Source organism: Erinaceus europaeus, chromosome 14, assembly GCF_950295315.1.
Source record: "Erinaceus europaeus chromosome 14, mEriEur2.1, whole genome shotgun sequence".
Taxonomy (NCBI): domain Eukaryota; kingdom Metazoa; phylum Chordata; class Mammalia; order Eulipotyphla; family Erinaceidae; genus Erinaceus; species Erinaceus europaeus.
In genome coordinates this window covers 5,913,686-5,927,939 of record NC_080175.1, presented here as the reverse complement: position 1 = coordinate 5,927,939, position 14,254 = coordinate 5,913,686, and the positions used below count along the sequence as shown (strand labels likewise).

At 44.9% G+C, this 14,254-nt stretch overlaps 1 protein-coding gene across 4 annotated transcripts in view; it reads left to right on the top strand.

Moving 5' to 3' along the window:
• PLEKHA1 (pleckstrin homology domain containing A1) overlaps nucleotides 1-14,254 on the top strand; it is a 67,023-nt gene that overhangs the window by 37,207 nt on the left and 15,562 nt on the right. For all 4 annotated transcript variants that reach the window (XM_060171139.1, XM_060171138.1, XM_060171137.1 and 1 more), the window contains 3 exons: nucleotides 744-841; nucleotides 9,105-9,230; nucleotides 13,694-13,837. In XM_060171139.1, the coding sequence (XP_060027122.1) occupies nucleotides 744-841; nucleotides 9,105-9,230; nucleotides 13,694-13,837 (368 nt within the window). The remainder of the gene's footprint in view (nucleotides 1-743; nucleotides 842-9,104; nucleotides 9,231-13,693; nucleotides 13,838-14,254) is intronic.

Sequence of the window (14,254 nt, the reverse complement as noted above, 5' to 3'; positions counted from 1 at the left end):
GAAGAAAAAAAATGAGTTTTTCCTTGTTATTGAGTAGTAAAAAGTAATAAGTGGATACAGTATAGTTAATCCTTTGATTCTTGCTTTAGGTTGACAAAGGTTCCATGACGTGAGACTAGCAGGGTGGTCCACCCAACAAGAAAGAGAGAGACCATGTGTGGGGGTATGGCATCTCAGAAATCCTTGGTATCTCAAGCTCAGTATTTCCCCAGACATTAGCTAGACAAGGTAAAAAGTCATTATTTCACCCCTCACCTGTCCTCCTCCAAGGGTAAGTGTTTTCAGGAGGACGCCACACCAAGAAGAGAGCAGACGGTGGCTGGGGTGTAAACCTCTCGGCGGTCATGTATCTCTCAGCCCCGCCGTCTTCACTCAGGCACTGTTGACACGTATCTGCGTAGGCCGGCTTAATCCTCTGGATTCACTCAGAAGAACGTGGTTGCCACGGCATGGGGTCACAGATGATGGTGTTAGTGGGCGCTGCTGAGTCAGCATCTGCCGTGCCACCCACCACTGGGGTTCATTGGTGTAAAACGTGACCATTGTTCCCCACCTCAGACTTCGGCCCACTCAGTTCAAACTAATCCTGCCTGCCAACATTAAATTAGGTTTAACATTGTATTAAGTCTAGGAGTCACAGTATTGAACCTAGTAAAGGTTCTCAAGTGCTGCAGACTTAAAGTTAGGAACAAGGAGCGCAAAATGTTTTGTGTTGTATTAAACTTGCTTTCCCCTCTCAACAGTTATGAATGCAAGGATGAGAAAATACTTTCTACAAGCCAATGATCAGCAGGACCTAGTAGAATGGGTAAATGTGCTGAACAAAGCTATAAAAATCACAGTAAGTATTTCTATCAATGTCTTAACGACTGGAAATAGATCTTGACGGTCTGAAAACACGTCACCTAACATCCCTCGCTTGTCAATAGATTGTGCGCTCCAAGTTGTCTAATAGCTAAGTACCTAGCAGACGAAAACACCTGATACTTGGGGACTAACCATCACAGTCAGCCTAGAAAGTCTGTAGCCCTTGAGATCAGGGTAGATGCCACTGTGGACTGACTCCATTGCTTACAGCGTTTCTGTGGGGCGATAACATGCACGACCCTAGCTTGAGACATTGTTTTTCCTTCTGAAGTGGAGAGTCTTTCTCTTAGGCCAGAGGGATTCCTGTCTTCTAAGCTGTGAACTGGTCTGGTAGTGGGAGGTGAAGAGCTGCGAAATGAGATAGAGGAAGAGGGTCTGGATTTGAAGAACTGTGGCAGGCAGCAGGCAGCAGGCAGCAGGCAGAGTGTCCTTCTCACTGGCTGCTGGGAAGTCGTGTCAGACCTGAAGCCCCTTGCTTTGCCTCTTGTTTTTCCCTTTGGCCCCAGGCCTTGGCACCTTTTTTGTAAACCCTAACTTCCTGATACAACTTCAGCTTCTTTGTTTTAGTTTTCTGATAGACTTCATTATTTATTATGTGCAGTGTGCCCAGTCTTATATACTGAAGGTTTTATCTGCGTCATCTGGAAAAGCAAAGAACTGAGTGAACTTTTGTAGGTTTCATAGCTTAGTAACCTGTGGAAGCCTGAGCTGAACAGTCTGACTGTGGAGCCTGAGGGCAGCACAGTGCCTTTCTGATTCCGGGGTGGGGGGTGGGGGCTTCCTTTCCTTTCTCTTTTGTCCCTGGGTTTCCGAGAGCTTATCACTGATGATGCCAGGCAAGGAGACAGGCCCTGCTCCTTGATCACGCCTCCTACTACCTTTCATCTCATCACGCACTTTTGCAGAAACACATGGCGGCAAGCTATGGAGAGGGTTGAGAAGGATTTTCTTTGTTTCTTTTTAAAAAATATTTTACTTATTTATTAATGAGAGGGATAGGAGGAGAGACAGAAAGCACCAGACATCAGTCTGGTACATGTGCTGCCGGGGATTGAGCTCAGGACCACATAGCTTGAGAGTCTAACACTTTATCCACTGCGCCACCTCCCGGACCACAGAGAAGGATTTGCTTTGTGAGGTGTGTAAACTGAAGTGTGTTTCCATGAAAGCTGAGCCTTATTTACTAACCCTAAACAACTTTTTTCTCAAAAAACCTTATGTTCCGAAAAATCAGCATGTGTTCATCACTTGTTTATTTCCATCTTAAGTGGATGATTCTGCACACAGTGAAGAATGTGTTACAACACAGTGAAGAGTTAACATAACCAAAGCTGTTCTCAGAGTTAAGTCGAGGTTTATTGTTTTTTTTTTTTTTCCTTGCACCAGAACAGCTTGTTGCCACATGACACAAAACACCCACACACTGCCTCTGATCTGTGCATGAAGCAGAAGTTATTTTAGGTCTGTGCAGTTTCAAGAAAGCAGTTTTTAAAAGCTGGTTCAGAAGTGTATACTAAGAGGTCTTAAATGATTGTTTTTAACTTTGAATAAATCTTCTGTATCAGGAAATTTTCTATAGAAAGACAGCAATAATGTTGAATTCAATTTTTACAGTTTACAATAATAAGCAACACTTAGTGCTTTAAAAAATTAGGCTTTTTACCATTTGAGGATTCTGGTATTGCTATTTCCAATTAATCAATAGTGTGAAACTGCACAGATGACACAATGGAGTTGAAAATAAAGGACCTGGATTAGTTTGGGCAATGCTATAGAGGGTGTAGTTTAATACATATATTAGTTTTGGTTATTGCCACCAAGGTTATTGCCAGGGCTCAATGCATAAAGAATCCACCATGCCCAGCAGTCCTCACACTCTCTGTAGGGCAGAGACCTTGAGAAGAGAGAGACAGAGAAGGAGAGAGGAGCTGGATGATGGCACACTTGGTTAAGCACACACTACAACTTGAAAGGGCCCGGGTTCTAGCCCCCAGCCCCCACCTGCAGGGGCAGAACTGTGAGTGGTGAAGCAGGGCCGCAGGCGTCTTTCTGTCTCTCTCCCTGTCTCCCCCTTCCCTCTCGATTTTGGGCTATCTCTATCCAGTAAATAAAGAGTATATCAAAAATTTAAAAAAAGTGAAGCACCGCTTCACTGTTCTTGAAGCTTTCCCCTGCAGATAGGGGCCAGGACCTCGAACCCTGGTCTTCATGCCTGGTGATGTCTGCCCACTGCTGGATGCACCACCACCTGGCCCCAGGACGCAGATTTTTTAGATTTTTATTTATTCTATTATTGGATAGAGACAGCCGGAAATTAAGAGGGAAGTGGGGGGACAGAGAGGAAGAGAAACAGAGAGACACACCTGCAGCCCTGCTTCACCACTTGTGAAGCTTTTCCCCCTGCAGGTGGGGACTGGGGACTCGAACCTGGGTCCTTGCGCATTATAATATGTACCCTCAACCAGGTGCACCACCACCCGGTCCCAGAATGCAGATTTTTAAATAGATTTTGTATTCTTGTAGATTTATCTTACCTGCTGAATTGTTACTATTTTTAAGATAAGTTAGTTGGAAAGCGATGTTTGTTTTTACCAGAGCCCTGCCCATGTCTGGCTTATGGTAGTGGTGGGGCTAGATGTGGGATCAGAGCCTCAGGCGTGAGAGTCTTTTTACATAACCATTATGTTGTCTCCCTAGCCTCATACTCATTTTTTTTATAATTCACACTTAGAAAATATAAATAACATAGACATATTTATCTTGTCAGTAAGGTGACTGTAGCACACTTAGAAAATATAAATAACATAGACACATTTATCTTGTCAGTAAGGTGACTGTAGCTGTATTAAAGTGGATGTACAGCTTAGTCCTTAGTCATTTTCTTTTTCTTTTTAATATTTATTTATTCATTTTCCCTTTGTTTTTGCCCTTGTTGTTTTATTGTTGTAGTTATTATTGTTGTTGTTATTGATGTCTTCGTTGTAGGATAGGACAGAGAGAAATGGAGAGAGGAGGGGGAGACAGAGAGGGGGAGAGAAAGACAGACACCTGCAGACCTGCTTCACCGCCTGTGAAGCGACTCCCCTGCAGGTGGGGAGCCGGGGGCTTGAACCGGGATCCTCTCGCCGGTCCTTGTGCTTTGCGCCACCTGCGCTTAACCCGCTGTGCTTCCGCCCGACTCCCCCCCCCCCTTTTTTTTTTTAAAGATTTTATTTATTTATGAGAAAGATAGGAGGAGAGAGAAAGAACCAGATGTCACTCTGGCACGTGTGCTGCCGGGGATCAAACTCGGGACCTCATGCTTGAGAGCCCAAAGCTTTACCACTGTGCCACCTCCTGGACCATGCCATTTTCTTTCTTTTTTTTTTTTTAATTTAATTTATTTTTAATTAAAATTTTTTTTAATTTATTTTCCCTTTTGTTGTCCTTGTTGTTTTATTGTTGTAGTTGTTGTTGTTGTTGGATAGGACAGAGAGAGATCAAGGTAGGAGGGGCAGACAGAGGGGGGAGAGAAAGACAGACACCTGCAGACCTGCTTCACCGCCTGTGAAGCGACTCCCCTGCAGGTGGGGAGCCGGAGGCTCGAACCGGGATCCTTATGCCGGTCCTTGCACTTCACACCATGTGCACTTAACCCGCTGCGCTACCGCCTGACTCCCTATTTTTAATTTTTGAGAGAGACACAGAGAGAGAAACACCAGAGCACTGCTCAGCTCTGGCTTATGGTGGCACAGGGGATTGAATTTGGGGCTTAGGAGCCTCAGGCGTGAGAGTTGAGTTTGTTTGCACAACTGTTATGCTGTCTCCTCTGCTGATAAGTCTTTTTTTTTTTTTTTCAAAATTATATTTATTTATTGGATAGAGACAGCTAGAAATCAAGAGGGAAGGGGTGATAGGGAGAGAGACAGAGAGACACCTGCAGCCCTGCTTCACCACTCATAAAGCTTTCCCCCCATAGGTGGGGACCGGGGGCTCGGACCTGGGTCCCTGTGCATTGTAATATGTGCGCTCAACCAGTTGCGCCACCACCCGGACCCCATAAGTCATTTTCTATCTTTTCATAAGGTACATTTTACTTATTTATTTATATTTATTTTTTTGCCTCCAGGGTTATTGCTGGGGCTTGGTGCCTACACCATGAATCCACTGCTCCTGGAGGCTATTTTTTCCCTCTTGTTGCCCTTGTTGTTTTATCGTTGCTGTGGTTATTATTATTGTTATTGATGTCATTGTTGTTGGATAGGACAGAGAGAAATGGAGAGAGAAGGGGAAACGGAAAGAAAAAGAGATACCTGCAGACCTGCTTCACCGCTTGTGAAGCGACCCCCCCCCTCGCAGTTGGGCGGCCGAGGGCTCCAACCAGGATCCTTAACGTACATTTAGTTTTTTAAAGGTTTCTTTATTTATTGATGAGCATGGGAAGAGAGAGAGAAGCGGTGCATCCCTGGCTCGTGCGGTGCTGTGATGCAGGGCCTCCACTTGGGATCCCAGCACTTTAATATTCAAAGTCCAGTATTTTATCCACTGTGCCACCCCCTGGGCCATTGGTTATAAAATATATATGCATTTTACACATTTAGGTGGGTTAGGATTTAGACTCCTGGACTGCAGCAGCTTGACCCTGGGTCTCATGTACATGACAAAGCAGCTGCACCAGCCAGGTGAGCTCTATCTTGCCGGCCTTCAAGGTTATTGCTGGGGCTCAGTGCCTGTACTAGGTAGGAATCCACTGATCCTGGGAGGCCATTTTTCTCATTTTTGTTGCCTTTGTTGTTGTTGTTATTGGTGTTGGGTAGGACAAGAGAGAAATCGAGGGAGGAGGGGAAGACGGGGAGAGAAGTATAGCTACCTACAGACCTGCTTCACTGCTTGTGAAGCAACCTTCTCTGCAGGTGGGGAGCCGGGGGCTCGAACCCGGATCCTTGTGCCAGTCCTTGCGCTTCACGCCATGTGTACTTAACCTACTGCACTGCCGCCCGACCCCCTGCCATACGTTCTTTAAAGGAGAGGATAGCTGCTTTCATTTGAGTCATTTTAGCTCAACAGGAAGCTGAGTATTATTTGAATAGTATTAGCTGAGTATTGTATTGTTTTCTCATTGGTTTCAAATTCTCTTAATGTTCTTTTCTGTTCTTGGAGTCTCAGGCATAAACAAATATTTTTGTTTCTTTGTTTGTTTTAATCAGCACTGCTCAGCTCTGGTTTATGGTGGTGTGGAGGGACTGAACCAGGACCTTGGAGACTCAGGTCTAATAGTCTCTTCGTATAATCATTAAGCTATCTACCCCTATCTGTTTTTTTTTCTCTCTCTCTTTTTTAAAGTTTATCTTTATTTATTTATTGGATAGAAACAGCCAGAAATCAAGAGGGAAGGGGGTGACAGAGAGGGAGAGAGACAGAGAGACACCTGCAGCCCTGCTTCACCACTCGTGAAGCTCCCCCCCACAGGTGCTCTTTTCTGCTCTTAACAGGATAACTTGACTGCATTTTTCTTCCTCTTTCCCTTTCTGCCTCCCGGGCTAACGCTGTCGCTCTGTTCAGGCCCTATGAACCTGCTGCTCCGGGAGGTCATTTCTTCTATTTTTATTGGGTAGGACAGAGAGAAGTTGAGAGAAAATGGGGAGATAGAAAAAGAGAGAAAGAGAGACACCTGCAGACCTGCTTCACTGCTTGAGAAGTATACCCCCCCACCACATTGTTTCTATAAAATTAAATAACATGATGCTATTTGTTAGGAAACATTTTTGCATTTCCTCAGCCAGATGCCTTTGTGTATAGGGCTCTTCGTAGAGTTTTCACTCTTAGATATCAATGCAAGTCTTGTCGAGTACAATTCTGCTTATTAATGCCTTTTACAGGCAGCCCAAAATGTGCAGCCAAACTGGAAGTGACTAGCAAAATAAGGAAGAGGTGGAAGATGATTGGTTTTACTCCTGAGTGCAGTCTAGAGAATTAAAGCACATGGACTTGACTAAAAATAAAAGTAAATAAATAAAATAGAATAAAGACAAATGGAAGTAGCCCAACTCTAAGGCTTGCCTAAGACCATAAAGCCATACTGATCGATTATATTCTTGTGGGCTGGGATCCACTATAGCACAGTGTCTGCTCAAAGGCAAACCATGCCCATCCGATATTTTGCAAAGAGCTTATTTGTGCAATCTTGTCAGCCAGCATCATTGTCTATTCAGCTGCTTTATAAAAGCGCCTGGCGTGAGTCACCTCGTCAGTGAACAGACTTGGCCACAGCGGTTCTGAAAGTGGTTGGTGGAACTCCTACCCAGGGCTGCCTGGGATTTCTCCTTCCAGTGCAGTTTTCTGCACTCCCTTGTAGGTTTGTCCTGGGTACTGGTTCTGAAGTTCCTCATAATCTTCCTGGGTGACACATCACGCATAATAAAACTTGAGAAAGCCCGCTGCTTTAGAATGGCATTAATAAATGACTTGGGCCGTAAAGTGTGAGTAGTGGTCCATTAACAGAGATCAGTTGTGTAGCAGGCAAATTGTTACCCTTTGAAATACCTTCACTCCACTACTGTTAAAATCTTAGTAGCCTTTGTCACAGTGTCTCTAAAAGGTTGCAAGATTCAAATGCCCTTTACATCATTGGAGGGAGATCAAATTATGGTCAACAGCATTAAACTGGGGTTAAACTTTTTTTTTTTTTTTTTTTTTTAATAGCACCCTGCTCAGCTCTGGCTTATGTTGCTGCAGGGGAGGGAACTTGACACTGGAGCCTCAGGCGTCAGAATCTCTGCATAACCATTACACTGTCTCCCGACACCCAGGGCTAAGCATATTTTATGACCTTTATTTTTCAAGGTCTTAAAATTTTCTAGTTCAAATGCAGGCTACATGCAGTCGTCTGTAGAGAGAAATATTAACCAAGTACCTTGCTTCCTGATGAGAACACATAAGAAAAGCTGAAACTGGGGGCCGGGCCATGGGGCACTCAGGTGAGAACACACATTCAAGGGCCAGGATTCCAGCCCCCCAGCCCCCCCGTGCAGGGGGAAAGCGTCACGAATGGTGAAGCAGGGCTGCATGTTTCTTCCTGTCTCCTTTTTTCTCCTTTGCTCAAATTCTCTTTGTCCTATCAAATTAAATAAATAAAAGAATATTTAAGAAGAAGGAAAAGCCGGGGGCTGGGCGGTGGTGCCCTGGCTAAGTGCATATACATCACCATGTGAGAAGACCTTAGTTCCAGCCCCCACTCCCCACATGCATGGGGGAACAGGTCTGCAAGTGTCTCTCTTTCTCAGTCGCTCTCTGTCTCCCTTGCTTCTCAGTTTCTATCTGTTTTGTCAAAAAGAAATAAAATCAGAAACTAAAGAAAGTAAAATGTTCACCAGGAATAGTGAATTCACCACGCGGACACCGAGCCCCAGCAGTGACCCTGGTGGCAATAATAAAAAATAAAAATAGTCCCCTAGCTTCTCAGAAAGAAGAAAGGCTGAAATATTAATGGTGAGCACTTTTGATGGTTTTGATTCTGCATCAGTGAGATTCTGTCGCTGTCACAGCACCAGTGAGTAACTTACCACTAACATAAGTATTGGGGTTCCCTTTTAAAATCCCCCCCTTTATGTCATTCTGAACTTTGACTTTGTATTAAGCATGTTTCTCAGGGACATTGCAGAATCTTGAGTAGAAATGAGGAAGGAAGATCAAGAGAAAGGCACAGGTTTGTCACCTGATGCTAAGTCCTCTTCTAATAAACTGGGGTGTCACATCATGGCTGAGTGTGTTGGGGGGGGAGTTGCACAAACTGTGGCAGAAGGTAGTGCAGTCAGGGCCTAATTCACGGTGCCCTCATGCTTCTGGTCCTGCTCTCGCCCTCACAGTGGTTAGGCTGCTCCGTTGTGGAGAGTTGATAGCCCATGTGTACATGAGAAAGTGTAGGCAATATACCCACCCAGGAAGGTACTCGGCGAGTGGTAGCTATACTAGAAGCTTTAGTGTGAAGGGGTCTGGGAGGCGGCATAGGCTTCTTCAAAGTTCCAGAAGGCTCTGAGACACCTGCTTCAGTGCCTGGCCCACCATAAGCCAGCTGAGCAGAGCTCTGGGAAGATAAACAGCATTTTGAAGGGATTTTTGAAGAAAACAAATATGACAAAGGGGTACACACACTGTAAAGACTTACCTGTTCGTTCACGGAAGATGGAGGGTGAAGGCCAAGAAGGCCTCCCCTATGTGTAGGGCCGGCCGCAGGCTCATTCTTCTGACTTACTCTTTAGGTGCCTAAGCAGTCGGACTCACAGCCTCATTCGGACAACCTGAGTCGCCAGGGCGAATGTGGGAAGAAGCAGGTGTCTTACAGAACCGACATTGTTGGAGGTGTGCCTATCATCACTCCAACTCAGGTAACGGATGAAGCCCGCTGCCCTTGGGAGAGTTTAGTGACTATGTGCTGGTCTTGGTACCGTTACCAAAACTTGGAACAGGACTGCAGAGACGGCTCACCGGGTAGGGTGCTTGTCTCACCATTCACATGACCCAGGTTTGAGTCCTGGCACCAGAGGAAGCTCTGGTTCTATCTCTTGTCTCAGCATGAAAAAGTCAACCCAGATTGGTGAAATCACACATGTGTGAGACCCTAGATCTGAAATTATATATATATTGAAACAGCATCTTCTTCACTGATACAGTAATCAATGTGTAACATGTTGCCTTTGTTCCTTTTTTTTTTAAATATTCATTTATTCTCTTGTTGCCCTTGTTGTTTTATTGTTGTAGTTATTATTGATGTGGTTGTTGTTGGATAAGACAGAGAGAAATGGAGAGAGGAGGGGAAGACAGAGAGGGGGAGAGAAAGACAGACACCTGCAGACCTGCTTCACCGCTTGTGAAGCGACTCCCCTGCAGTTGGGGAGCTGGGGGCTCGAACCGGGATCCTTACACCGGTCCTTGCTTTGCACCACCTGCGCTTAACCTGCTGCGCTACCGTCCAACCCCCTTGTTCCTTATTTTAAAAGTATGTGTTTATTGTAGAAATCACAGACAGTAGTTAGCACTTTTCCTGTTTTGCTGAGTCTCCTGTGTGCTTTTGCCCTCAGAAATGGAGATACTTTGTAAGCAACTTTTAAATTTGAATCTGGGCAATGGGGCATGTACACATTACATGTACACTCTACAGCACACACATTATAGTGCAAAGGACCTGGGTTCAAGACCCCCACCCCCACCTGCAGCATGGCATCTTCACACAGGGTAAGCAGTGTGCAAGGTGTGTATCTTTCTCGATCCAAAATAAATAAATAAAATAGTGAAAACAAACAAACAAAAAAAACCCCTCAATTTCCAAGTGATCGAGTTATTTCCCATCATTTTTCATGGCTATGTAGTAGTGTTGCCTTGGTTTCGCTGCATTTCCGAATCCTCTGCCTTTGGTTTAGCAGAGTCCTTTTACAAGGCGAGATTGGGCGTGTTCAGGGTGGTGTGGCCATAGACGGGCAGAGTTCTTTTATTTATATTTTTAAAAACATTTTATTTATTCATTAATGAGAAAGATAGGAGGAGAAAGAGAAAGAGCCAGACATCACTCTGGTACATGTGCTGCCAGGGATTGAACTCAGGACCTCATGCTCGAGAGTCTGATGCTTTACCCACTGCGCCACCTCCCGGACCACCAGAGTTCTTTTATTAAGACTGTGAGGGGGAAGCTGACTGGCACCCTGTGTTTCTCCTTCCTCTCACACTGCTGTAAGTAGAGCAAGCACTTCCTACACCACATGGGTGGGTCGCCTGCCCCAACAGTTCTGTGACAGCAAGTGGCCGTCTTACAGTTCAGTTAGTGCTGACACCACCTACTGGGATCCCATAAGTCAAGGGCTAAATCCTACAACCCTGCTTCCCCCCACCCCACACACACCAACTTCAGATACCAGTCATAAGTCCAGCTTGCTTGTCACTTGTGCTCCTGGTGTATGGACTGTAAATCAGAAGTTCTGTAACACCCCCCCCCCACACACACACACACACACACACGCACACATACAGACTTAATCAACTTTCTAGAATAGCTCATGGAATTCCGGGAGACACTTACTGTTTACTGGCTTACTAGAGAAGGGGACAGATAGAGGACCAGTCCGGAGGTCGTGCTCCTTGGGCAATTCTCCCAGAGCCTTCAACCTGGAAGCTCTCCAAAACCCACATGTTGGGGCATTTTTAGAGCTGTTTCACCACATAGGTCTGATCAGTTACCAGCTCCATTCCCAGCCCCTTTCCTCTCTGTGGAAATGTGAAAGTGGATGTGGAACTTCTGCTCACAGCTGGGGGTTTCCTGGAGACCAGTTGATGCTGTCCAGGAGCCCGTGAGAGCCTAGAGCCGCCAAGTCTGCAAGGGAGGCTCACGGTGATGTCAAGCACTGATGCTCCCTTGTAGTTAGGACTGAAACAGATCTTGGGAGCTTGCAGCCTAGAAGGTGGAGCAGCTGGAGTTGTGAACATCAAATCCCCAGTTGGAGCTCCAGTTCTGCATAGACCAGATGTGGTTCCAGCTTCTTGACTCTCTCCTCCCTCTTGTGCGCTCTTCTCTCTCTCTCTCTCTCTCTCTCTCATGAAATAATCATTTGTTTAGTTTAAAGAATTTTAAGAGCTCTCTGCCAGGAACTGGGGGCAGAGACCAATAGGAATATTTTTCTGTGCTATGATAAGCGTTTCTGTACCATAAACTTTAGACATGGGTAATATTTTTTAAAGGACAAACTCTTAGAAATAAAATTGCTGGGCATGCAGAGTTTACAAATAGATATATTTTAAGTTCTGTTTCTCTACAGCCTGGTACAATAATAGGGTCTACAATTTTGACTTAGTTCTGTCCCAAAAGTACTGATACTTAATTAATGCTTAACTGGGCATTGTGAAAAATTCTGCTTTTGCATGATGCTGGTGAATATGTGAATTTGTGAAGCAAATTAAATGATTAGCAGTAAAATGCCGGAGTTTTAAAGTAATTACTTGATTACTTTAAATTAATTAAATATAACTAATAACTAATTAAATATAACTAATTAAATATAACTAATAACTAATTAAAGTAATTAGTTGATAGTGCCAGCATTCACCATGTTCGTCTCCTTGTGCTTTTCTTAGACTGAGATTTTGGCATTTTACATACCGTTGAAATCGAATTTCATTAGGGCGGGAGAGACAGCATAATGTCTATGTAAAAAGACTCTCATGCCTGAGGCTCTGAAGTCCTATGTTTAATTCCCTACAGCACCAAAACCAGAATTGAGCAGTACTTTGGTAAAACATAAATAAAAATACCATTTCTTTTTAGGTTCTTTGTTTTGTTTGTCAAGGGAAATTGATTAGTGGAAGCAAGATTCCACTAGCTGGCTAACGAACTGTTAATTAGTAAATGCCTTTAAATATATATATGTATATATATATATATATATATATATATGATAGAGACAGCCAGAAATTGAGAGAATGGGGGGGGGGATAGAGAGGCAGAGAGACACCTGCAGCTCTGTTTCACCACTCGCAAAGCTTCCCCCCTGCAGATGGGGCCCAGGGAGCTTGAACCCAGGTCCCTGCACATTGTGACATATACACTCAACCAGGTGAGCCACCACCTGGCCCCGTAAATGCTTTCTTTATGCTAGACGAAGGAAATATTATTAATTAGCAAAAGTTAACTTAATGGGATTTTTTTGTTTTAAAGTGAAATAGGATTTTATGAACTAGGCCCTCCTGCACCCCAGGGTTGGGCATGGCTATCTCACACTTTAATGATTTCATCATTCCCGGACTGACTTTGATTCAGGCACTAAGAAAAACGAGAGCTGTCAGACCACAGCCCCCGTGCCCTCCCAGTCCCAGTGTACCTCTGTGTGGTACTGGGACTCAGACCTGAGTCATGCCTACAGCATGGCATGCACCCCACCCGGTGAGCTGTCTCTGCAGCCCCTCGGTTGTTATAGCAACAAATGGAAACACACACGCCCCCCCCCCCAAAAAAAAAAAAAAAGCAGCAGCAGCTAAGCTGAGAGAGGGACCTCATAACATACTACATAAAATGGCTAAGCCAACAAAAATAAATATTGGAGAAATGAACCAGGACAAGAGACCAGTTAAAAGCCCCCTAAAGGTTGAAGCACAAAATAATGAGGTCAACATCCAAACACTAGTTAAGGAAATAATCACAGGAGTGAGTAAAGAGTTTGAAAGAATTGTCATCAGAAATGCAGAAACAACAAACGAGACTCTGGAAGAAAACACTAAGTATCTCCAGGTTATTAGGGAGCTGAAAGCTGAAATAGCTGAGCTAAGAACACAACTAGCTGAGCAAGCTAAAACAGTATCAGAACAGGGTAACAAAATAGATGAACTCCAGAAAACAGTGGAGGGGAGAGAGAATAGACTCAATGAGGCTGCAGACAGAATTAGCAAGATCGAGGACGAATTACAGACAACTAAAAAAGAAGAGGGGAGTCGGGCTGTAGCACAGCAGGTTAAACACAGGTGGCGCAAAGTGTAATGACCGTCGGTAAGGAAGGAGCCCCCCGGCTCCCCACCTGCAGGGAAGTCGCTTCACAGGTGGTGAAGCAGGTCTGCAGGTGTCTCTCTCTCCCCCCTCTCTGTCTTCCCCCCCTCCATTTCTCTCTGTTCTATCCAACAACGACAACATCAGTAACAACAAGGGCAACAAAAGGGAATGAATAAATAAAGCATTTAAAGAAAAAGAAAGCTCTTCACTTTGAAATTTGTACGTCTAAAATGACAAGATTTATTACTAGGGTAACAATATGAAATACAAGTATGCTTCGAAACAAAACAAGTAAGGGAAAACAATTATTTCGCTTCATTTTAGAAAGAAGAAGTGCCCGAATGCGGTGAAAGCGTGGACAGGAATAATTTGAAACGGTCCCAAAGCCATCTTCCTTACTTCCCTCCTAAGCCGCCTTCAGACAGCACAGTCATCAAAGCTGGGTATTGTGTCAAACAAGGGGCAGTGGTGAGTCACTTTACAACTCAGATTTGCTCCAGAGGTTCCTTACCCTTCCCACACACACACCCTGGGAGAGGGACAGGGGATGAGAGCTGCGCTCAGAACATGACGGAGTTGGGTGTGGAAGGCTCTCGCGCTCTCGCTCTCGCTCTCTCTCTCTCTCTCTCTCGCTCTCTCTCTCTCTCTCTCTCTCACTCTCTCTCTCTCTCTCTCTCTCTCGCTCTCTCTCTCGCTCTCTCACTCTCGCTCTCGCTCTCTCTCTCTCTCTCTCTCTCGCTCTCTCTCTCTCTCTCTCTCGCTCTCTCTCGCTCTCTCTCTCTCACTCTCTCTCTCTCTCTCTCTCTCTCTCGCTCTCTCTCTCTCGCTCTCTCTCTCTCTCGCTCTCTCTCTCTCTCTCGCTCGCTCTCTCGCTCTCTCTCACTC